The sequence below is a fragment of the Oryx dammah genome, unplaced genomic scaffold, assembly GCF_014754425.2.
Source record: "Oryx dammah isolate SB20612 unplaced genomic scaffold, SCBI_Odam_1.1 HiC_scaffold_25, whole genome shotgun sequence".
Lineage (NCBI taxonomy): Eukaryota > Metazoa > Chordata > Mammalia > Artiodactyla > Bovidae > Oryx > Oryx dammah.
Genome location: NW_024070209.1, coordinates 15,868,811 through 15,894,853, shown reverse-complemented (window position 1 = coordinate 15,894,853; position 26,043 = coordinate 15,868,811). Strand labels below are relative to the sequence as shown.

Genomic DNA, 26,043 nt, shown 5'->3' with positions numbered 1-26,043 from the left:
CTGATGAATGGGAGAGAGCCACTATGCAGCTAAGGCAAATTGTCATCAGTCTGACAACAATTGCCACAGCTTCCAATTTATCAAAAGAAGTCACAAATCTGGACCATTATATGAAATACTCCCATTTTAAGCACTGGCATCTAATAACAAATTTTTATGATTCTTGTGGGTCAAATAAAGCACATCTGCCATGAAAAGTCACTGACCATTTTGTAAATTCCACAATAGAAGACTCTCCTGATTTCCAAGCCTCATGAAAGCAAAGAGCATACCTGTCTTTTCTACCCCCATAATCCCTGCCCTAGTGTGCTACCTTGCACTGTGAATGCTACCTAGAAAACTGAGTGACTTCTTCCTTCTGAATTACTGGACATCAGGAGTTAACCCAGGCTTTAATGAGTGTGTTCCTGTCTTCCTGACTCCTCCTCTAACGATGGCACTGGTATCTGCTGGAGAAGAGAAGACGGCAGTGCAAGAACATCCAACCAAAAACCTAAATACGCCACACACCAAGTAGGGGAGATGCTCTTTCAAAAGATACAGAACACTTTGGGGGATTTTTTTGTGTCAATGAACAGATACCTGACTCCATGATGGAAATGTTTTGGTCTTCTTCCAAGGTTTGCTTTCCATTTATTAGTGGCAGTATGAACCGAAGCGAGTCAATACCTTTTTTTTAGTTTTTTTTTTTTTTTTTTTTTACTGGAGTATAGTTGATTAACAATGTTGTGTTAGTTTTAGCCTTTAGAGTCTGTCTCAATCTGTAAAATGGGAATCAATAATAGTTCCCTCCCAGGTTTGCTGGGAAGATTAAACAAGATAGCATGTGTCCACTGCGGTTTGTTTTAGAGGGTCACACAGAAGGGAACTGCAGGGTTTGGCTTCCAATCAATATAGCAGCCAAATGCCACAGTGTTCAACCATGAATATAGAGCTGCCATCTGGGTCAGCCTTGCCATCTCTCTGCTTTCCCAGTCACAATCTTACTTGCTTTCTTGGATCTCCTCTGGGTGTTATGGCCCTGTTCTACTTTCTACACACCTTTTTAATAATAGAGGCAGCTTGTCAATGGGATTTCAAAAATCTTTATTTGCATCTAACATTTTAAGTTTGGTTGTTTCTGAAAAATGTTTTGAGTCACTGTTTCAGGTTGTTGCTTTTACATCCAAGCCTATCAGCAGAGATAGCTGTGGATTTAGTCTGCATCTTAGGACTGACGTTGCCTTGACTGGAGAATTGTAAAACAACACACACTTGATCATCAAATTATCTCCATTCACAATTTTTACAATTCTGCCTCTTCCTCTCCCTCCTCCTCCTCCTCTTCTTCTCTTCTTCTTCTTCGATTGTAAAAATACAGGGGCTTTCCAGTTATTTGCATATACTCAGAATGGTAAATGTAACTGATAGATCTAAAAATACTATGAAAAAAAAAATCAGACTATTTCATGTACCGTGAAACAAGAAGCCTCAGTCTGAAAGCTCCTGGTTACCTGAATTAGGATCACAATGGAAAGGGTCTTCTCCAGATCTTCCCTCAAACAGGGAACAAGCCAAATCACAGCAGTTTGGTGGTATGGTCGCCTTTCCTTCATGTGCCCAGTGCTGTTTGGGGGGCTAAAGTTACGATTAAAAAAATGGCAGAGTCCCTGCTCACATAGATTTTGTTTTGTGATTAACTTGTTCTTTATACACTTCCCCCATATCTCAGTTGGTAAAGAATCCACCTGCAATGCAGGAAACCCCGGTTCAATTCCTGAGTCAGGAAGATCCCCTGGAGAAGGGATAGGCTACCCACCCCAGTATTCTTGGGGTTCTGTTGTGGCTCAGCTGATAAAGAATCTGTCTACATTGGGAGAATGGCATTGAAACATGTATAATATCATATGTGAAATGAATCGCCAGTCCAGGTTCGATGCATGATACAGGATGCTCGGGGCTGGTGCACTGGGATGACCCAGAGGGACGGTGTGGGGAGGGAGGTGGGAGGGGGGTTCAGGATGGGGAACATGTGTACACTTGTGGCAGATTCATGTTGATGTATGGCAAAACCAATACAATATTGTAAAGTAATTAGCCTCCAATTAAAATAAATAAATTTATATTAAAAAAAGAAAAGAATCTGTCTGCAATGTGGGAGACCCAGGTTTGATCCCTGGGTTGGGAAGAACCCCTGGAGAAGGGAAAGGCTACCCACTCCAGTATTCTGGCCTGGAGAATTCCATGGACTGTATAGTCCATGGGGTCACAAAGAGTTGGATACGACTGAAGCCTATGAAAAGAGAGATTATTTAATTTTCAAAGATGCAAAATAAAATAAATATCAGCAATATTCCCACATTACTGAGTAAATGTCTATCAGAGTGTGAGACAGAGAAACATCCAAACTGGGGATTCAGAAGTTGGTTATTTGCAAGCTTTTTTGTCCTTTATGACTCTCAGCTTCTTCATTTCTAAAACAGGAAGGAGCAGGGGTGATGGTATGCCCTCTGACCTGCCCAGGCTACATCACAGGGTGTGTGTGAAAATCTATTGAGGCAATATATGTGAAAAGTGCTGCGAAAACTGGAATCCATTACTACAGAAAGTTCAAGCATTGCTGTACATAGAGCGGGCAGATACATAGGAATTGCTGACGAACTTTAAAGTTCTACTTTTCCTTTTTCTGGAGCTCTCCGTTGATATCAGCTTCCTCACCAGGGGCCATATTTAGAAGCAGTCACTTCAGGCAGAAACTTGAGCTAGGGTCTTGGAGCAGAAAGAATCACTCCTTCAATGCTGTGCCTATGAATGACCTCACATGCATTTGAGCAGCTGCCAGTCAGTCATACGATCAATCATATGGTTCACATCCCAACATGTATGTGGTTCATGAAATGTTCACTGGGCTCCAGTGAACACCTCCTGGGAGCCTCCTCCACCCTGATTCTGAGGAGGTTAATCTGCCTATGGCCAGGAAGAATGAACGCACTGAACTTTCTCCTCAGTTGTGGGGAGAGAGTAAGGCTCTTGGCTGTAAGTAGGAACTGACTTGATGATTGTGCTCATCTCTGGAAATCTTCTATACTGATGCATGCTGGGCTGGAACCATGGGATCAGGCTGACACTTGGTTCCTTAGTCCCAAGGCTCCACCATTCCTTACATCTAGAACCACAGAAGTTTAGAACTGGGTGAGACCTCACAAATGAGCACAAAATTCTTTAGGAAAAAAATCCAAAGTCAGTTAGGAGACAAAGCTAAAAAAACTGCAGAGGCAAGGTCAACAGCTGTTATCTCCCATCAGAGATTCTGGCCCGGATACTACACTCTACTACCACTGCTCTGACTAAATATGATGCCTGGTGGCTTCTAAATTTTCCTTCAATTTCTGAGAGAGAGAGCGCTAACTAGAGATTGAGGTTTTTTCTTTTTTCTTTCCTTCTCAGCAAAAATCCAATTATTTCTTAGCTTTTACTTCTGGAATTCAGATTTTCCATCAGCATCCCAAAATTTCATTCAAAATCCTTTAAGATTTCTCTGTCATGATGTTGCTTGCTGTATTTACAATTAAAAATTATTTCCCCTACTCTATCATTATCTTTTTTTCCAGATGAGAATCTGCCCAGGTATAGGCACCTGCTATGTGAAGCTGTCCTCCACCTCAGGGAGACAGTCTGAACACAGACACTTGAAACCTTGGCTACACCCTGAGACTGGTCTGCAGACATCACCTGTGTATGGGGGTTTACACAGCCTGATTGGGGCTGCAACTCTGGTCACTTATTCATAGAAACAGATTTACATGGCAAATGATTAATAAATGCAGGTGCCTGGATGATTGTGAGGTTCCCCCCACACCCAGTGAGAATGTCTGTGTGTTTATTATTTGTCACACAATCTGAACCCCAAGAGATTTGTGTTTCTATGTGTTGACCACTTCTGCTTTATACAAAGAAGGCAGCTGCCATTGTTGCCTACACCTAGGGGGTCAACTCTTTGGTAGACAATTATGTGTTCTAGGAACAGTGGGTGAGAAGGTCTAGGAACCATACTCTTATTCCAGTACAGCAGCCCTAGAGGATTTAGCCCTTCAGAGCTTCAGAGGGATTGTTGTTTTCATCTCCTATGGCCATTGGAAGGAAGTAGTTAATTCAATATTGCAGCCAAGTTTCAAATGTTACAGTGTCATAAACCCAAACAAGGAAGTTACTCCTCCACTTGTTTCAGCTAAGCTGAGAGAATTTGCTTATGCCTCTTTCCCCCCTGACAAAGAAGCAGCCAATGGGAAATATTCTCTTCTACACACCTGTGTATCTAAAAGTGCTAGGACCTAGAGACCAGCTAACTGTGTGTGCCACGAATGCCCAAAATGATGAGAAGTGGGTTAATTTCTTCCAACCGACATCATTCCTAATTATAGCATTCAGTTCATCTGTTGAGCCCCTACATATGCCCGGTACTATGAAAGGTGCTGGGGACAAGAGATGCATAAGGCAAGTAGACAGAAAAAAAAAAAAAATCTAATGTCAAGTGGTACCTCCTATAGATAAGAAAGTACAAAGTGCAAGGGCAACACAGGTGACAGGGGCATTACTGCTTTGGAGGGAAACAGAATGCTCCCTGAGAGCATCTAAAGAGAGAGGCATTTAACTTTAAGCTAGTCATGGGGTGCGGGGTAGGGGGTGGGATGGAGGGGTAAGGAAAGAATTTTCCAAGAAAATGCAATGGCCAGAAAGTAGAAGGCAGCAATTACTGGTGGAAAGTGTAAGCCCCGTACTCCTCAAAGGCAGGTGTGATGCAGGATCAGGTGATCAGAAACAGGAGAGACTAAGAGTCAGAAAGAAAGTCCGGAAGGGCCTCCAGGGCCAGACTGGGAAACGCCTCTGGTGGTTTGGGGAGGCTGGTGGGAGTGAGGGCAGGGAGATCTTGGAGGAGGTTCCTGCTTTACTCCAGGCTTCAGCTACAGCAATGCGGTGAGGACCCAGAGAAGCCAGTGAGCTGAGGGCATAGGGAAGGGGGTGATGAATTAGATTAGTGTGATGCAAGATTGTGAGGCCCTGAGGTCAGAGCTGGAGGGACTCTCTAAGAACTCCAGAAACCAGAGCTGTGGGGGCAGAGACTGGGACCTCCAAAGCAAACAGAATTTTGTGTGCTTGGAAATCATATTTAACAGTCTGAATTTACGCAGGTTACAGGTGTGGCTTTCCCACCCTTCCTCCTTTGAGATTTCTTCCCAACCCCTGACCCCGCATCCAACCCCTCCCCTGCCCTCATTGTGAACTGCTGGCGCGATCTTCCTGCATCCCCTGGGAGGTGAGGTTCAAGCTCCGGTCTATTGGAGCACAAGCTCCAGCCCGTTGAACTCACCGTGAGCAAGTTGATCAAATCCAGGTTGGGTTCCAAGTGGTGGGAGGCATTCTGCAGGGAGACCAGTTCACTCAGGGTAACAGAGAGCTGGTGCATTTTCACAATGTTCACTTTGTTCTCCTCTGTCCAGTCCGGGAAAATGACGTGGACTGCTATCAAGTCTTTCAAGTGGACGCCAAGGATTGGGATTTTGAAGCCGTCACAGTCGGCAAAAGCCTTGCGGTAATTACAGTAATTGCCGTTGGAGGAGACAAGCTCCGTCATTTCATTCCAGTTCTGGGGAACAGATGGAAAAATAGATTTTTCAAACGGCCTTCCCTTCTGCCCACCACCAGGCCCAACAGTGTGTGGCTAGGAAATTCCTCTGCTACCAAGAGAAGTATTGATTGCACCAACATTGATGCAGGGAGATACTAACCAGGAAAAAGAAAGTTAGAAAACCTGACTATGAATTGGACAGCCTGTTCCATTCTGCTACAAAACAGAAATAGCCCACACCTCTGCCTACCTTCTAGGGATGTTGAGATGTTAAATGGCATCATTATATAAGTATTTAATAATTCATGGCAATATTACAATCCAAAAAATAAGCATACATTATATTAACATATGCAGTATATTAAAATTTCCTAGTTCCAAGAAAGTTGCATTTGAGATATAACTTGAAGGGGACAGGACAGGGACAGGGGCAGGAACAGTCATATTGATGTGTGAGATAGCTGTGGTTTTAGACTCTGCCACTAAGTAAGAAGGTGACCTTAAGCAAGTCACTTCACTTTTAGGGACATTAGCTTTCTTTTTCTGCAAGAAAGAGGAGTTTGAATAAAAAAATTTTTCAATATACACTGGTGGTTCCAAGCCTCTATGAGCCTCCATTGAATTATCTTTTTTTTTTCAAATTTTTTTCCGTTGAGTTCTTATTTTCACATTTAAAACATGTTTTGCTCTCTATTGGAAATTCAGTACTAATCTAAAGGAAAATAAAACACATAATGAGCCCCATTATACTTGAAATGAGTACAGTGTTTGAGGTCAGTCAGCAGCGCTTCTGTGTCTTAAATTCTCCTGTTCATATGAACAAGCTATTGTTGGTTGTCTAACAGCAACCAGACCTTCCTAACAGACCCTAAGGTGACTAGTACACTCTTTCCCATGTGTCTCAGATGGAGCTGTTTCCATGCCCGAGTCCAAGCATAGGTTCTGATCTACCATCATCATAATTTCATGCCCCTGGTTTATGATTGGTTCAGGAATAAGAGTTAAGCCAATCAACATGTTGCATTCCTCCGGATACTGTTATTGGCCCGGGGTGGGCATGTGATTTGAGATGGTCCAATCTGCCTAAAAAAAGAAGGTCTTTATTCCATGGGGACAAAGCTAAAGAGGGGTTTTCCCTACCTCCAACTTTCATAAACAAAAGAGCAAAATGTTTCCATTGTTGCAAACAACCCAGTCAGGAGGGAAATCAGTCTGATAAAAACAAAAACAAAAACCTCACACTAAGTGGAATTCAGAGCAATTGAGCCAGAGTTCTGATCAGCCCATGCATGGACTTGGCCTTGCCTCTGGACTTTCCAGGTATGTGACACAATCCATTTCCTTATTATTTAGGCAATTCCAAGATTTTTTTTTAACTTATAGCTGAAAGGGTCCTTAATGATACAGCAAAGTACACTTTTACAGAGAAATCTTTTCATAAGGATGAAACGTTCTTTTTTGCTCAATAAGGAAATATTTCATTGTGGTCTGGAAAAAGTTCAGTTTGGGAAACAATCATTGCTTTAAATTATTTTTGTTCCTGGAAACTCAGCTATAAATCTGAAGGCTTTCTATACAAAAGATTTCTTTCTGTCCCCTCCCTCTTCTTTTGTATCTTCCTCCATGTTGAATCCAGTGCTAGGAAGAGAGCAAGTGTTCAATGACTTCATTTGAGGAGTGGATAATAGGAATGATATCTGTCTTATTTGCCTTGTAACCTTCATGTATTTCATAATACCGACCACATAGTAAGCACCAAATACATATTTTTTGAATATTTACAACTACAATATGTTAATGGGGTTTAAAAGCATTTGTATTGAACACTTGCTATCACTTCTATTCTGTTTTTCCAGGAGGTATGGCTATAACCTCCTATTGTCTAAGAAAAGAACTTTCCCCCTCTGAGTGACATTTGTTAGGATCATCCTACCTCTAAACAATTTCCAAGCAAATTTTTCACTTGGGATTATGATCTGGTTCACTGTACCTTTGTAACTTCTGAAGAAAGATGAGAATGGGTCTCTTTGAGCCGGGAAATGGAACTATGACTAAGGCCTCCCACCACTGCCATCAGGGTGTTAAAATTTTTGAGCTGAAGGAGCTTCTGCAATTAAAAAATGTTAATTTCAATACTGTGTAACAATTTTTGAATTATTCTCACCTTTTGGCAGTACAGATGAAGTCATGTACAATTTTAATAACAAGGATGTAGGAAAAACAATATCAATTCAAAATGAAATACAAACAAAACTCACTAGAAAAATATACCAATCCTTTCACAGAAAATAGCTACATTAAATACTTCCAAGTGTTACCCATTAAAAGCAATCCTCTTGCATGAGAGTATATTTGTTCATTAGACATTTATGGGTAGTTTAATTGCCTTCTACATTGTGAATTCCAAATTTCTTCAATGACTTTTCTCAACCAAGTGAATGAATATCTAGAATGCTTTAAGAATCCCAGTCTAATTAACAGACATACATACCTTGGCAACATTGATAAACTTGGTGATAACTTCTGCTCTTTGCTGAGGAGTTGGTTTGCTAAGAACCATCAACTGGACCCACTTAGAGATTCCATTAAATAAAGCAATAGATCTCTCCAAGGTTGGGTTATTCTCCAGGCAGCCATGGATGACATAACTTTGGTAATCAGTGAACTAGTAAAGGAAGATTTAGAGACTCTGAGTTATGATGGAGTCTTTGAAAAATCATAAATTAGAATGTTGCATGGAACATAGGTGAGACAATGTTTCACAACAACATCACTATTTCTTTCATTTCACACTTACAATGGCATCTTACACATATGAATATACTATGAATAATGACTATATCTGTACCTTTAACATGCTATTTCACTGCATTTCACTCTCCCATACACAGACACACAATTATTACACACCATAGTGTCGGTGGGGAGAGCAAGGGACAAGACTCAAAGTCACATTCCAGTGAGTCCAGAATTTGCTGGATCTTAAGATCCACATGGGGCATTTGCTAAAACACTGGTTTCAGGAAACTTGTTAGACCTAAAGGATCACTGTTCCAGAGGAATAATCTAAGAATCTCCATTTTTCACCACTACTGGTAATTTCAGTGGTTGGGCAAGTTCGAGATACAATGGCATGCATTAAAGAAGAGGAAATGAACATAACGATCATAATTTCAAGTCAGAATAAGCTTGCAAAATTGTTTTCAAGAAAAGAAGAGAAAAAAATAGTAATTGAAGTAAGGCCACTCTTTTGCAAAACAGACACATTTTCTCGAAGTCAGCATTGGAGTCATCAGATATTAATACACAAGAGCCTCCTATCATATAAACAGAGCACAAGGTTTCCGCTCAGGGCCTGCCTGTGGGGACCCAGAACGTCCTCTCCAAGCAGGATTACTCAGTGAAAAGAATCAGTCTTTCAGAAATCCATACTTCTGACCTCATGTTCTTCTTTGCAAGCAATAATGTAATTCATTCTTTGGCATCTTGGAAAAGGAGTGACATGCCCAAAGCTTGGTGAGACAAAGACAAAGGCTATTTGTGACTAATTATGGAAATAGTATAACAAATGGAAAGTGAGTAAGTGATTAGGTGGCTTGGAAGAGACCACAGTCGAAAGGAAGGGGTCGTAGAGAAGGAACTCTATCAAGACAAAGTAAGAAAGAAATATTTAATCCAGGATCTCCATCCCTGAGAAAGAAACAGCCTAATGTTAAGATTCTTCAGAAAGCTTATAGTTCCTAATTTCAACCTATACCCATAATTAGGCATTTATGCAAATCCCAACCTAAATAAATATTTCTTCCCCCCCAAATGAAGGGCCCAGCCAAATGCATTCACTTGGGAGACATCAATGGAGCTAAATAAACCTTGAATGGTTAAATCTCCATCAAATATTTAGAAAATCATGCTTTAATCCTATGAAAGGAGACATTGAAAATAGCGACAGAAATATAGCTCCTGAGCCATAAAAGAAAGACAGGATAATATTTATCTTTGGTTAAAAGGGATTGTTCCTGTGAATTAAGGGCACTTTTCCAGAGGAGCACAGTGACAGAGGCTGCCAACACTTCAGAGTATGAAAATGCAGCTCTTGGGAAAGTTGGCATGGAGGTTGTTATCCTTGGAAGAATAAATGTCCAGTTTCTTACTGAGATCCTTCTAAAAGATTTATGCTCCAGAAAAGTGAGGTGCTCCGCCAATTCAATGGGCTCCAGATGGTCGAACAGCAGACAGGCTTTTCCCTTCTTGGATACTTTTTTTCTCTGTGTGACTCTCCTCATCCAGTCATAGGAAGGACTATGAAAGAAAAGCAAGTCTGGTCAATGTGCTGAAAGCCCATTTCGCTCAATGGAAGTTATTAACCTACTAACTCTCTAACTCTTTGCCTGCTTCCAGGGGCTTATGCAAAATACATGCCCTATCCTTCGTGTTTGAAGAGAAACCCACTGACCCATTGCCAGTAGAACATAATCTTCAAGTTGTTTCTCCAGACAGGGTTGGTTTGCATGGATTCATCCAGAATCTCTTACTTGGTCTTTCTTGTGAGCAGTAAGGTCTGAATCATGAGAGATTTTGTCAATATATAGTTGGGATGGAAACCACCAAAATCCATATGGTCCCCAACACATGGATTATCTGAAAAGCTTATTATAAAAACAGAGGGCTGGAACCAGACATTCTGATTTACTAGGAATGAATAATCTGAATAATCTATTTTTTAACATCAATATTTACCAAACACTTGATGTTCCAGGCACCACTATGATCACAGGTATTAATTCATTAAATCTTCACAACTCTATCAGGTATTACTATTATTACTCCCATTTTATAGATGAGAAAATATAGGCACAAAGAAGTTAAAAATTTATCCAAGCTTACATAGCTGGTAAGTAGAGGAGTTGAGCTGAACAATCTATATTTTTAACAACACCCCTAATAATTCCAGGACCATTCACCATGGATCACTCTTGAAGAAGCATTTTAGGAAAAGAGACTAGAGTATGAATGCCTAGGACACAAAAGTATATATATATTTTCAATATGGATAATAATACTTACAACCCTAAAATAGCTTTATCTGTAGAATTAGCTAGTAATATGAAATGCTAGCCTAATTAGCACCAAGTTCCTAATTATTGAGCTAATCAGCTCATGGCACAGCTATGGTCCACATTTTCACAGCCTCAGGCTGACATGAGAAGCACTATGGTACAGAGCATCTCGAATTTGAATGAGCATATGAACTTGAGAATCTTACTAAAATGGAGCTTCCAATTCTGCAGCTTTAGGGTGGGGCATGAGATTCTATGTTTCTATGGAGCCCCCGCCCCCTGGTAATGCAGAGCTGCTGATCCACAGAAGACAGTGGCAAGGGCACAGGAGACGAGATTCAGTAACCAAGTACTGAGCATCTATTAGGTGTCAAATACTTTCTCATATTATCTCATGTACTTCTTGGATGCTCATTATAACCCCATGCAGCTGCTGCTGCTAAGTCACTTCAGTCGTGGCCGACAGTGCGACCCCATAGACGGCAGCCCACCAGGCTCCCCCGTCCCTGGGATTCTCCAGGCAAGAACACTGGAGTGGGTTATAACCCCATGAGAAAGGTACAATTTCTACTTCACAATCACAGAAATTGAAGCTTGGAGAGATAAACTATGTCCAGCGGGACTGTGCTCTTTGCAGCAAAGCTTTCCTCAAAGAAGCACACCTTGATTCCGAACAGGTATCGATGGAGGTCAAGCGGGATCATCACTGCTCCCTCCCCCCAAAAGCAGACTCATCATATTTGAAAGAAGCTTGCACCATTCTTACATGCTGGATATGTCGATGAGGCTGGTGTGTTTCTCGTATCCCAGTTGACTAGCTACTTCCCGGAATTCCTCAGTCATACGGATCAAACCAAGGTCCAAATTAAACTCTGCAGGAAATTTCACAATCCAGTACCTGAAAGACATCAAGTATTTTTGACAACCAGAAGATTTCAAGCTAGATCTCTGTGGAAACTATGGTGTCATTTTACAGATTACATTTAACAATGCTTCAAGACCATACCTCAAATTAGCAATCTCTTATCCCCCATCTATCCCGTTGAGTCTTGCTCTTCCCTGCTTCAATCAAGGACCCAAGTCCACCACTCCTACTTTGAGAGTCTTTTTCTTTCTAGAACCACAGTTGAGAAGAAACCCTTCTCCCAACTCATAGCAAGTATGTGGGAATGTGTACAGTGAGGGAGTAGAAAAAAATGAATGCACTCTTTCTCAGAGCTGCTTTCATCCCCTAAACACACTGACCACTGCTTGATAGTCCAAAAGAAAGATAAATTCTATGCCCCCAGCAACAGAAAGTGAAAGTGAAATCGTGTCCGACTCTTTGCAACCCCATGGACTGTAGCCTACCAGGCTTTTCCATCCATTGGATTTTCTAGGCAAGGGTACTGGAGTGGGTTGCCATTTCCTTCTCCAGGAGATCTTCCCGACCCAGGGATTGAACCCAGGTCTCCCGCATTGTAGGCAGACACTTTACTGTCTGAGCCATCAGGGAAGCCGCCAGCAACAGAGGAGAGCCATTTTTAATAAAATCAACAAAAGGGGGATTTGAGTCCATTTTCCTGTCAGATTAGGTCTGTAGTTCAGGGAAAAGAAAACTGTCAATAATTCCGGAACCAGAAACAAGACAATTAAATTTGTAAGTACCTCATAAAGTAGCAGATCTTTAATCGAAATTCATCACAGCTTTCTCCACTGGCATTTCGATAGGTACACTAGTTAAGGAAAAAAATCCTTGCACGTTGTTTCCTTTGCACAGATCTGTGGCTGTTTAATCAATTTAGATGAATTCTTAAGAAGAGTACTATACTATTAGGGTGACACGGATGTTCACGTGGGGAGAAAAGTGGGTTCTGATGACATCAGTGCTAAATAACTAGCACCACGTATTATTACTCTGAGATGTATTTTTTTGGTCTGGAAGAGAAGCCACTTATAAAGTGCTTCCTGAGCACTTGCCAAATGATGACTGTCAACTGTAATGACAAATATACTATTAACTATAGATAATTTAAAATGAATAGTACATAGAAACACCATTTTAGCCAAAAAGATTTTATACCTAGGATTAATGGCGTATGTAAGTACTCTAATTTCTTTAGTATTTGAAAATGTCATTTTGGGGTATATTAATATACACATCTTGCAGTTATTTAGTCTCAAGTCTATTTAGTCATACTTTTTAGCTAATATTTATTGAGTTCATGCCATATGCCAAGTACCATGGATATGCAGTGAGCAGGGAATCCAAAGAGAGGAAAATCTAGAGAAATGTAAATTCACAGGTGGTTTCAACTTTCATACAATCTGTGCTTTCATATATTAAGCTTTACTGTATCTAAATACCCCTTTCTATTTGTGTTTCATATAGCAGTGGACATATTGATGATGAGAATACTATCTGTGGGCACATTTTGTGGACAGTGTTTGGACCCTAAGGAGGGAATGGGGCAAGACTAGAATAGTTCCCTCCATCCTTCTCTACATACCACCTTTCAATAGCAGGACCCGTGGAATCCTTGGACCACAAGGTACTAAGATATTGCTCATTTCCAGGGACCTCTGTTCAGGGTGAATGTTCCCTTCTCGTCTCTAACACCTAGTCCCTGTCTGAGGTTGGGGGCATGGTTGATGATGGAGTGAAGAAGTAGAAAGTGGAGGAAACTTTAAGGAAGCAGATGGAAGCCCCGCTAGCCCTAGTAACACTCAGTGGCCCCACTCCCTCTCAGGCTCTCCCTGCCCTGCAAGGCTTCTCACTCATCTGCAGGACCTCTGGGCTTGCAGCAGGCAGAGACTATAGGAACCCATAATAAACATTAGATCTCAGGGACTAAAACCTCCTTATAAGTATGTGACTATACTGTAGCCATTTTTCAGTCATTTGGCTTTTAGCCACCTTTTAGGATTGTACCATGCACAAAAGTGGTGGATTGCTAAAAGTCCTTATTATAGAATGGGGTTTCTAACTATGGTTTTTTCCTTTGCCTTTGTATCAGAAGAAAATCTAAAATTAATGTCAATTAACAGATTATAATAAACCTGCTAGAATGTTCCTTGTGTCTCACCAGCAAGGGACGATGTGAAAATTTAGGTGGTGTTTATGCCTGAGCCAGATCATATTATTCTGGTTGGCATTTCCATATGTCTAAACTGTGTCATCTAGGTCTACCATTCTGCCTTCCTAAAAGGAATAAAGTAACTCTTGAATCAGTGTTAAATATTCTTTCATTACACTAACAGCAGAAATGTTTAAGACAAGTTAGAAACATTCAGGCTACAGCTCCTGTTTCATTTCATATCAAGTGGTTATTTTCCAGTAGAGCCAAAACATTCAGATGGATAATCAACTATTTGGTCAATCATCCAAATGTTTTGTCTAGACATCTATATATATTCACAAAACAGCTGGATAACTGACTGAAGACTGTTTATTCATCTTAATTTACTGGCTTTGGTTAGACACTTCATCTAAGTACAGAACTTGATTTATGATTGTAAAAATTACACAGTAGTTAAAAAGATATATGCAGAGAAGTTTTTCTGCCAATTCAGTGGAAGACAAATACCATCGGTGCATGAGTAGAACTATTCTTGGCAAATAACTATTATTCAGCTCTCCATTGTCATCTGTTAAAAAATAAAAGAAGATTAAGAGGTGAGGAGACAATAGCACATACTACTTTTCTCTTTTTCTAATATCAGTAGAGAAACATTAGTGTCAAAAAGTTCTTATAGACCCAATTATCATTTTCCTCCTACTTCTGGTATTTCCTTGCAAATTAAGTGGGTAGGTCTCATCCTTCCTCTGGTGTACAGTTGCCAAGTTTCACATATAAAAATATAGGAGATTTAGTTAAATTTGAATTAAGGCAAACCACAAAGAATTTTTTAGTACAAGTATGTCCCATGCCCTATTTACGACATAGTTATACCAAAAATGTGTCTCATCTGCAATTCAGATTTAACTGATCATCCTGTATTTTATCTGGCAACCCTACTCTGTCTGGTTTAACTCTTCCTAAAACAATCTATTCAACAAAAAACTTCTTTGTGATTCTATTTGTACAAGGAATAATCCAAAATGCTAAGGTAGTTAGACAACATGAAAAGCATATAGCTGTAAAGTCTACAACTATGGAGGAGATATAAGACTTATAGACAAACATAGAATGTCGGAGATTGTGCTATTCACACTGTCTAAGCCAAAGGACCAAGAAAGGATCACAGCTGCATATACCACGTCCATGAAAAAATCGCAAAGGGCTATGGTGAGTGGAGGAAGCAGTCAGCATTCCTGACTGGGGAGTACAGGAATGATACTATGAAGATTTGAGATGACACCTTAAATGAGGCCTGAAGCAGACTTTCAATGAAGGAGTATGATACAGGCATAAAGGCAGAAAGATGCAGGGAATGTTCCAGAAACATTAAGTGAACAGTATGTCTGGGTATTAGCTGTGGACAGTAAAAGGAAGAAAATGCATGGGGCAATGATACTGGGGAGACAGACTGGGGTTAATAAAAAGGCCTTAAATAACAAGGTGCGTGAGTGCGTGCTAAGTCGCTTCTGTCGTGTCCAACTCTGTGCGACCTCACAGACTGTAGCCTGCCAGGCTCCTCTGTCCATGGGATTCTCCAAGCAAGAATACTGGAGTGGGTTGCCATGCCCTCCTCCAGGGGATCTTCCCAACCCAGGGATCGAACCTGCGACTCTTACGTCTCTGCACTGGCAGGCGGGTTCTTTACAGTTAGCACCACCTGGGAAGTCCCAAATACCAATGTATGGAAATTGACTTCTGTTCCATAGCAACACTTGCAACTGAACTGGGGGAGGTAGAGTAGGAAGATGTACAGAAGGGAGAAAGGCTCGTACCAAACATCTCAATGCAAGTGCTCAGCAGCTCATCTAATGTTGCTGCTTTCCCAAGTCCACTTGACCCCATGGTTATGTGCCGCCGTCAAAAAACTAGGGGCATTTTCAACGCCATGCAGATCATCTCCATAATTATGCAAGCGGGTGATGTTTGTGCTTAGTGGTGGTCTCCGTCCTAAAGTCTCAGGGCTCTAAAAAACAAGAAGAAAAAATATCAGACTAGAGTTCTGCCAGACTAGTTAACATATCTTTAACTAGAGTTAAAGCGTAGCTTTCCTACTTGAAAAGATAATGACTTCCATTTACTCTGTATTTCTGCAAGAAAATTATCAAAGTGATGAGATTATGTGAATCACCATGATGGCAAAATGCCTGCTAAACTATTCCTTAGCATGTATGATGCTCTGAGACCATGGAAATATACGTGTGTGTTAGTCAATCAGTCGTGTCTGACTCTTTGCTACCCCATGGGCTGTAGCCTGCCAGGCTCCCTTGTCCATGAAATTCTCCAGGCAAGAATACTGGAGTGGGTTGCCATTTCCTTCTCCAGACCATGGGAATGTTCCCTATCAAATAACATCTTATTTTTCAGTTGAAAAGAATTTACAGTATTTTACAATTTCTTTATTTTCTTAAGTGATAAAGACATTCAGGGGCATATTATCATAAACATTCAGTTCAGTTCAATCACTCAGTCGTGTCCGACTCTTTGCAACCCCATGAACTGCAGCACGCCAGGCCTCCCTGTCCATCACCAACTGCTGGAGTCTACCTAAACCCATGTCCATTGAGTCCATGATGCCATCCAACCATCTCATCCTTATCCTCTTCCTTCTCCTCCTGCCTTCAATCTTTCCCAGCATCAGGGTCTTTTCAAATGAGTCAGCTCTTCACATCAGGTGGCCAAAGTATTGGAATTTCAGCTTCAATATCAGTCCTGTCAGTGAACACCCAGGACTGATGTCCTTTAGGATGGATTGGTTGGATCTCCTTGCAGTCCAAATGATTCTCAAGAGTCTTCTCCAACAACATAGTTCAAAAGCATCAATTCTTTGGCGTGCAGTCCAGGGGATGCTCAAGAGTCTTCTCCAAAACCACAGTTCCAAAGCATCAATTCTTTGGCGTGCAGTCCAGGGGACTCTCAAGAGTCTTCTCCAACACCACAGTTCAAAAGCATCAATTCTTTGGCACTCACCCTTCTTCACAGTCCAACTCTCACATCCATACATGACCACTGGAAAAACCATAGCCTTGACTAGATGGACCTTTGTTGACAAAGTAATGTCTCTGCTTTTGAATATGCTATCTAGGTTGGTCATAACTTTCCTTCCAAGGAGTAAGCGTCTTTTAATTTCATGGCTGTAGTCACCATCTGCAGTGATTTTGGAGCCCAGAAAAATAAAGTCTGACACTGTTTCCACTGTTTCCCCATCTATTTGCCATGAAGTGATGGGACCAGATAACATGATCTTTGTTTTCTGAATGTTGAACTTTAAGCCAACTTTTTCACTCTCCCCTTTCACTTTAGTTCTTCCTCACTTTCTGCCATAAGAGTGGTGTCATCTGCATTTCTGAGGTTATTGATATTTCTCCCGGCAATCTTGATTCCAGCTTGTGCTTCTTCCAGCCCAGCGTTTCTCATGATGTACTCTGCATAGAAGTTAAATAAGTAGGGTGACAGTATGCAGCCTTGATGTACTCCTTTTCCTATTTGGAACCAGTCTGTTGTTCCATGTCCAGTTCTAACTGTTGCGTCCTGACCTGCATACAAGTTTCTCAAGAAGCAGGTCAGGTGGTCTGGTATTCCCATCTCCTTCAGAATTTTCCACAGTTTATTGTGATCCACACAGTCAAAGGCTTTGGTATAGTCAATAAAGCAGAAATCAATGTTTTTCTGGAACTCTCTTGCTTCTTCGATGATCCAGTAGATGTTGGCAATTTGATCTCTGGTTTCTCTGCCTTTTCTAAAACCAGCTTGAACATCTGGAATTTCATGGTTCACATATTGCTGATTACTTGGATTAATTTTATTACAAGTATATGAAAGTGAAAGTGGCTCAGTCATGTCCAACTCTTTGCGACCCTATGGACTATAAAGTCCATGGAATTACCTAGGCCAGAATACTGGAGTGGGTTGTCTTTCCCTTCTCCAGGGAATCTTTCCAACACAGGGATCGAACCCAGGTCTCCTGCATTGCAGGTGGATTCTTTACCAGCTGAGCCACAAGGGAAGCCCAAGATTACTGGACTGGGTAGCCTATCCCTTCTCCAGAGGATATTCCCAACCCAGGAATCAAACCGGGATCTCCTGCATTGCAGGTGGATTCTTTACCAACTGAACTATCAGGGAAGCCCCTACAAGTATATATAGAGAGATAAACTTTAAAGCACAAATATATTAATGAGGATTATATAAATGTGATCATGTAAATGTTGAACAACTGGTAAAAAAATATTATTTGCATAACTTTTCTAATAGTGTTATTAAAAGTATTAAAAATACTGTAACAATAATAAAAAGATTAACAATAATCTCTTAAACATCTACATTATGGACCAGGTTTTATATCAGATGTTTTGCATATATTATCCAACTTGACCTTCACAGCAATACTATACGGTAGTAATTATGATTTCCAGTATAGACACAAGGTCATGGGATTCACAGAAATTTGGCAGCTGGTCTAGAGCCATACAATTATTAAAGCCTTGAATCAGAACTCCATTATAAAATAGTTTTTGGTTTCCCTTTTTCCCTTTTATTGCTCTCCCAAGTGCGAACATCACGAGCTGTCATAATTTTGCCCCCCCATCTAGTGTGAAAAATAGCACTCCACACCATCTCAAAAAGAGGATATAAACCAGGCTATCTGTCACACAGGTAGAAGGAAAACGTGGTCCTGAGAACTGTCCATTTTATAGCAACGGCATGGGGAAAGTGGGATTAGAAACAACCTCTCAGAGATGCTTATACCAAAAGTGTCCCTGTAGGAAACACACCATCATTTTATTTTACAGAGCAAGTCCTTGATGCCAGCTCCATACAAGGCTTAGAGAAATGGAGACGTCATCATGATGTAAGACAGTTATCCACTTTGGACAGTTTAGCAGGTAAATGTGGCCATTTGGGCCTCATCTCTTGAACTGTTTAAAGTCAATGTCTCTTTTACTCTCAAAGTTTATTTATTCTTTGGTAGTCATGGAGCACCTAACAATTGCTAGGCACTTGGCAAGGCATTGCGGCTGCCAAGATGAACTCATCATCACCTCATCCCTGCCTTTGGTGGGCCCACAGTCAACTTCAGAAGGCAAAGACATGAATGAAAAGAAAAGAAAAAAACAAGCCTAAGGTCCACATGTGCGGCTGCATTAGTTCAACGATGCCACTGAAGACTGGCATCTGAATGAGACTATTCACCAGCTAAATAAATCCAATGGAAACACAGTCTTGTGCTAAAGGTACCACTCTTAGAGCATCAAAAGAATCATTTCACATGTCATAAAAATAACCAAAACAGTGGTTCAATGCTGAGCCACTTTGATACTCAAAGGGTTTGTGAAATGGGATTGTTAAAGTAGTGCAGAACCAACTCTTATATCTCTTAACAAATTAACCTTTTCATTAACACCCTTCCCGAACACCATAATTTAACACAACACTCTCTCTCCATGCCCACCTCCCAACTGGCATGCCCTATCTCCCACTCCAGTGTTCTTGCCTGGAGAATCCCAGGGACAGAGGAGCCTGGTGGGCTTCTGTCTGTGGGGTCGCACAGAGTCGGACACGACTGACGCGACTTAGCAGCAGCAGCGGCAGCAGCATCTCTCTTCCTGGATTTATTTTTCCTCATAACATGTAACCCCATTTGAGATACTATACATTTGTTCATCTGCATTTAAATCTTTCTAGCACTATATACATAAGCTCCATGAGTACAGGAATTTTTGTCTTAGTTCTCTGGTGTTTTCCCTGATTCCTAAGATTTTTGCCTCTCAAAAAAAGAATTTGCTGAATTAATGAATGAGTGAATGGATGGATAAAGAAAGAGTAAAATAAAAATGATAAAAAGCTGGTCCTTGAATACGTACATATTTGGAAGAGTGGATACCACAAAATTTTAAGAGGTTGTTTTTTAGTTTGTTTTAGTACTAAAAGCTACTAAACTGTAGCTAGTTTAGTAGCAGCTTTTAGTAAACATTACTGTAACAGAAGTTTTCTAGATTTTCTGCAGCTTTCTAGACATGATAGTATCTGCATATACTCCATTGATAATAAGAACTTGGTACCTCTTCCAGGACATTTTGCAGCAGAATTTTTCAGATTTTCTTAATGCAAGTTCTGTCAAACCCACAAAAAGTCAACACGGACAACTGAAAAGTTTGATTACCTTCCTGTATCAGTTCAGTTCAGTCGCTCAGTTGTGTCTGACTCTTTGAGACCCCATGAACTGCAGCACGCCAGGCCTCCCTGTCCATCACCAACTGCTGGAGTCTACCCAAACCCATGTCCATTGAGTAGGTGATGCCATCCAACCATCTCATCCTCTGTCGTCCCCTTCTCCTCCTGCCCTCAATAAACAGGCTTTTTTTCTTTTATCTTGTTAATGCTTGCTAATGAAGAGCAAATATTTTACTTAGAACCAAGCAACCTAGATTAATTAAACTAATTCTGAGGTCAAAACCAAAATTATTCAGCTACTCTGTCTGGGGAAGGTATTGACTTTCCCCAGAGGGTTAGAAGTAATCTGGCACCAAAAAAACCTGTCACCATATTTGGAGTTATATTTGTGATCTGCAAAGAATCAGTACATGAGAGCCAGATGGACGAGGCTCTCCAGTTACAATGTGTTTCTGCAATCAGTAGATGTATCTGTGTCCCTGTTTAGAATTCTATCACCTGCATATGTACCTGAGATCTCATTTCATTTGTGCGGATATTATTGTGTCTACAACTGTTTTTTCAAAAGTAAAGTTTCTTTATTACAAAGGCAATATACATTCATCATTTAAAATAGGACAGTAATGAAAAAGCAAAAAAAAAAAAATCACTCTCCACAATTTCATCATCCAAAGAACTGTTTCTTTCAGCTTTTCCTCTCATAATTATTTTGGCAAGTTTCTTACATAATCTACAATAGCTTAAAGAAATACTTACCTATTGGTCTTACACAGATAGATATCCAGACCTGAAAGAATATTAAGGGCAGTTTTCATCACTGGCAAATGCATTGAGGATGCAGTCTGCTGAACTGGTTTATCCAACACAAATAATAAGTACTTTGGAGAACCTGATAAAAGAACAGAAATAAATCCTCAGAGTTAAATAATAGGAGCCCCAAATAATCCATTGCATTAAAGCATTTCCAAAACCCTTCAGTTATAAGTGGGTTTGAGATTTTTGTCTAAACATCACCCACAAAATTAATTAAAAAGACAATACATTTGAAGTAGTTATTTGGTGCCATGATATTTTTAAGATCAAATTGTTTTTTAAAAATAAAATAAATTCCAGCCAATTAAAAGCTACAAGTATGGAGAACTTCCCTGGTGGTCCAATGGTTAAGAATCCACCTTCCAAGCACGGGATGTGGGTTCAACCCCTGGTCAAGGAACTAAGATTTCTCATGCCATGAGACAACTAAGCCCCTGAGGGAACTGGAAAGAAGCCCTCGCAGCAATGAAGATCCAGCGTGCTGCAACAACTAAGTCCTTATGCAGCCCAAAACACCTACAAGCGTGACAAAACCAAAATTTATACCCAACATAAAATATTATTTTATTTCAAGTATACATCTATGGGTAGATTACTCATTAAGAATTTCCAAACATTGACTTTTGAATGTTAGTAAATCTCTAAAACAATTTGTTATGGTGATCAGGAAATTGATTCTAAATCACTCTTGACAGTCTCAGTGAGAATGTCAATGTTATTTTATTCCATGTTGTTTAGTCTTCTGATGGCTTTGGACTTGCTTTCGTGTTGATAGGTACTCTCTGGCTTCAGTGAAAATTATTGCTCCCCAGCATAAACATTTTTCACAAGTTTGAAAAGGATACAAAAAGTCAAAATTTCCTCAGAGCTTGAATTCTTTCTAAGAGAGAAAGTCTCACTTCAAAAGAACAATAGACATCTGTTGGGTGTGATTTCCAAAGGCCATGATGTCTTCACGCAGCAAAAGATTTTCATTAATGTGACTTGTGAAGACCCAAAAAATCCTTGTGAGGTGGCTTAGGACAATAAGAATGATGTGCTCAATGTCAGGGACTGTGCAAAGGAGCCAACTCCATGCAGCTATACATGGACAGACCTTAAGAGTCCCAGACTCTTGACTCAGAGCATTTAGTTTTCCAAAATCGTGTTTCAATATCAGATAGATAAATGGGGAGAGTTCTACTACTTTGAGTAAAACGTCATTACCATTCTTAGTGAAATGCCATTAATGCTAATTACTAGACTGTTTGAGTTAGAAGGTAACATAAAAGGCACGCACCGTCAATCTTACAAAAAACTGGGTGCTTGGGAAGGTATCTCCCTTTGTACACAGTTCCTCTTCCCTTCCCATATTTAAAAGCATTTAAGTTGAGGACTTAACGTGAAGCATTATAGAAGATCAATGTTTAGAAGTATAGGAAGAAAGATGTTAACTTAGAGAAAGGAAAGGGAAATAGGAGAAAAAACATACTGTGACACTAGGGCATCCAGGGGCAGGTGGCCTCATCAGCAATCGAATTCCATTCCTGAAAGTGCTGAAGCTAAAGTAAGGTAATGACTGTCAAAGATGCTGTAGACTAAACTCCCAGACAGTGTCTAGGAAACATGCCAGAATAACAGCAAAGGTTGGTTGCCGGCAGCTCTAGGATTGCAGAATTCATAAGGTGAAATATTACATCTAGTAAGTATTCAAGGAATAGTGTTGAAATTATATTGGCCATATTAGAACTTCCTAAGATAGTTTTGTCTATAGCACTATCTGTTGCAAGAAAAGACAAATGAAATGTCTTGAAGATTCTTCCCTCCTAATGGCAGATATGGTCTTAATATATAAGTAACCATAAGTATGTTCCCACACTCATATGACCTTCATATGGAGACGAGGTTGCTCCAAAAGCCTAAATCCTTTGCTAAAATGAACAGTAGTTATTACAAACTTTTACACTTTAAGTTTTAACAACTAAGGTGTCACGGCATTTGTAATTCTGGCAACACTCAAGCTTAATCTTCCTTTCTCTACAGAGACATGAAATTTTTTAAGTACTGTAATTATATTCACTGAGACTCCACAGTAGAATCAAGATTATTGAGTTCAATAAGAGAAATGACAAAACTATGAAAGATAGTTAATTTATTTGACAAATATTGTAAAGGTTAAGTGTGAAAGTGTTAGTTGCTCAGTTGTGTCCAACTCTTTGCGACCCCATGGACTGTAAGCCCATCAGGTTTCTCTGTCCATGGAATTCTCCAGGCAAGAATACTGGAGTGGATGGGGATTCTCCCGGGGATCTTCCTGACCCAGGGATTGAACCTGGGGCTCTTGCATTACAGGCAGATTCTTTACCATCTGAGCCACCAGGGAAGTCATGACAAATATTGCATTGGCTCAAAAGTTCATTTAGGTTTTTTTGTAGGATTGTACAGAAAAACCCAAATGAATATTGTGGCTAACCCTATACTTATTGAGTATCTACTAGACACCAGATACCAAGCAAGGTACACTTGAGTGGCTGGTAGAAAAAGCTGGAGACAAGCAGAAAGAATGATAAATTGATGAACAAGACAAAAATAATTCTTGCTCTTCAGTTCAGTTGCTCAGTCATGTCCGACTCTTTGTGACCCTGTGAACCACAGCACGCCAGGCCTCCCTGTCCATCACCAGCTCCCAGAGTTCACCCAAACCCATGTCCTTTGAATCGGTGATGCCACCCAACCATCTCATCCTCTGTCGTCTCCTTCTCCTCCTGCCCTCAATCTTTCCCAGCATCAGGGTCTTTTCAAATTCTTGCTCTTATACTCCAGCAAAGAATTAAATAAGAAATTAAAGTATCCTGTGAAGGGCTGGAGCACTAAGACAGTCTAAGAGTCAGAGGAGTTTTAGCCAGGCCAAGTGTGGGTAGGATAACAATTAAGAAAAGTTAAAAGATAATTTAAATGACTGATGTATTGAAGATGGGGCAAGAGATGAGCCTAAAAAGGTCAGTAGGAATAACTCATGAACAGTATTGTTAGCTATATTAAGGAGTTTGGGCTTTATCTGAAAGGTAATGAGAATCCATCATTTTAAAAGTGAGTAGGAAAATGGTATGATCAAATTTGGATTTTTAAAAAGATTCTTCCAGCTGAAATATGGAGGAGAAATTAGTAAAGACCTACACTAATGACCAGTTCATAGTCAGTTATAACTATCCATGCAAGAGATAGAGGTTATCTAAACCAATGTGTGGCAGTGAAAATGGAGAGACGTGATTGGTCACAGAGCATATTTTGAAGATAGATCCAACAAGATTGGCTGATCTGTTGGCTATGGGGAATGAGTAGAAAGGAGGAATCAGGGATAATTTCCAGATTTCCAGCTGGACATCTGGTTGGGTTACAGGTCATTTCCCTGAGACTGAGAAACTAAGGAATGGGGGAGGGAGTAAGAAGTTCATGGAGAGGGCAGCAATCAATGAGTGCATTTTTGAATGTGTTGAGTTAGAGATGTCTGAGACATCCTAAGGGGAATGTTGAGTTAGCTTCTGGATATCTGTTACATGTTTAAGTGCTAAGCTTCAGTGGAAAGGGAAATTTAAGGGGCAGGAGAAAAAGAACTTATATAACACAGTCTCTGGGAAGACAACAGTGATGGACTGTGCCCAGGTGGAGGGATTTACCTTGGATAAAACAGAAGGTTGCCTCTTTCAATGTAAAGGCATGGAAGAGGAAAAAACATGCATAGATACAGGTATATTTGTCCTTTTGATAGCAGGAAGTCAAGTAAGTTTCTGTCTAGTGACTTCTATTTACTTTAAAAGAAGGAGAAAAGTCATCCACTGGAAGGTCTGATGGAAGCAAATTTGAGGTTTACCCAGAGGAGAAAATAAGCAAAAGATAACTGTATAAGATCAGAAGAAAGAAACCAGAAGTATTGGGATTATTTTCATCAAGAATAAAAGGCTGATTTTCTCTTCTGGAGTTTGTTTTGAGAGGAAGTTTAGTGTTCCTTGTTCCTTGGGTGACATTACTTACTCATGTCAATACAAGAAGATCAAGTATTGATCATCTTCTGTATGTAGCAGGCAATTCTGGGTTTCTACTGCTATCTAGTCACATAAGTTTCTGTAAGTAAGAACCTCAGAGACTTCCCTGGTGGTGCAGACAGTAAAGCATCTGTCTACAATGCGGGAGACCCGGGTTCCATCCCTGGGTTGGGAAGATCCCCTGGAGAAGGAAATGGCAATCCACTCCAGGACTATTGCCTGGAAAATCTCATGGACAGAGGAGCCTGGTAAGCTACAGTCCACGGGGTCGCAAAGAGTCGGACACGACTGAGCGACTTCACTATATTCACTATATATATACTATATATGAACCTCAGAGCTAAAGCATGGTTGGCATTTTCTGGATGGTTTCCATATGAGGACATGGGGCTCTCATCTCACCTAGCTTTGCTTACAACAGGGAAGATGGAGACAGATACTATTGGAAAGGAAACTATAATAAAGAAATAATTTACCTACCACACTTTGACTTGCTCCAGGAAATTTCATTCTGGCAACTTCAACCTCAGCCACTCATTCCCATGTTCTCTACCTTTCTAGTCAAGATTTGTGTGTCTCAGACCCACCATGCACAATCTCCAGTGGTTTCATTATCTGTTATTTTTAAAAGGTAATATTGTCACAAGACACATTACTGTTGCTCACTATTCAGATTTAGCATTCTTTGGTTATTTCTGTGTTGGTCTTGTTTTAATTTTCTTTTTCATTTCTTTCAACGTCAACTCTGAGTTCTTAGAACTTTTCTTTCTACTTTATTTCCTCCAATCAGTTACTTTTCCTCGAGTGCTTTGTTAAAGTCTCATTGTCAGCACGGTCAGGGTTGATTCTATCATAAAGTATGATAGTATGAACTTAGAAAATGAGCCTAGTGCTAATAGCAAAGTTTAAGCATTTCAAATGGGCTGTAATGATGACCCATAGAAGAAAGTATCCCACATTTACAGACAGTGGATCAATATTCCCTTAAATTCTATTTAAGACTGACCAGAAGCAATAGTCATGGATAATATTGAATCTCTCAGATATAAAAGTGATTTTTTTCATTTTTGACTTAGATAGGTTTACTTAATGTCACAATGATATTTTCCTGGGTTTTAAATTTTTATTTGTTTTGCTTGTTTATTTTTTTCCTACAAAGAGCTTTTAGTAAATTAATGGAGCATTAATAATCAGTGTTGTCCTGGATTTTAGAAAGCAAAATAATATTAACTTATACAAATACTACTTGTTGGAGCGTATAATGTGATAGACAT

At 40.1% G+C, this 26,043-nt stretch overlaps 1 protein-coding gene across 6 annotated transcripts in view; it reads right to left on the bottom strand.

Annotated features, from left to right (window-relative positions):
* Positions 1–26,043, bottom strand: part of RASGRP3 (RAS guanyl releasing protein 3) — a 115,780-nt gene that overhangs the window by 25,473 nt on the left and 64,264 nt on the right. For 5 of the 6 annotated variants that reach the window (XM_040224617.1, XM_040224622.1, XM_040224620.1 and 2 more), the window contains exons 2-10: positions 20,691–20,823; positions 15,536–15,726; positions 14,187–14,289; positions 12,310–12,372; positions 11,429–11,560; positions 9,757–9,904; positions 8,097–8,270; positions 7,596–7,712; positions 5,348–5,623 (exon numbers count right to left, since the gene is read on the bottom strand). In XM_040224617.1, the coding sequence (XP_040080551.1) occupies positions 5,348–5,623; positions 7,596–7,712; positions 8,097–8,270; positions 9,757–9,904; positions 11,429–11,560; positions 12,310–12,372; positions 14,187–14,289; positions 15,536–15,605 (1,083 nt within the window). In that variant the 5' untranslated portion in view covers positions 15,606–15,726; positions 20,691–20,823. Of the gene's footprint in view, positions 1–5,347; positions 5,624–7,595; positions 7,713–8,096; positions 8,271–9,756; positions 9,905–11,428; positions 11,561–12,309; positions 12,373–14,186; positions 14,290–15,535; positions 15,727–15,815; positions 15,851–20,690; positions 20,824–26,043 lie in introns of all 6 variants that reach the window. The other variant, XM_040224621.1, reaches the window with a different exon arrangement.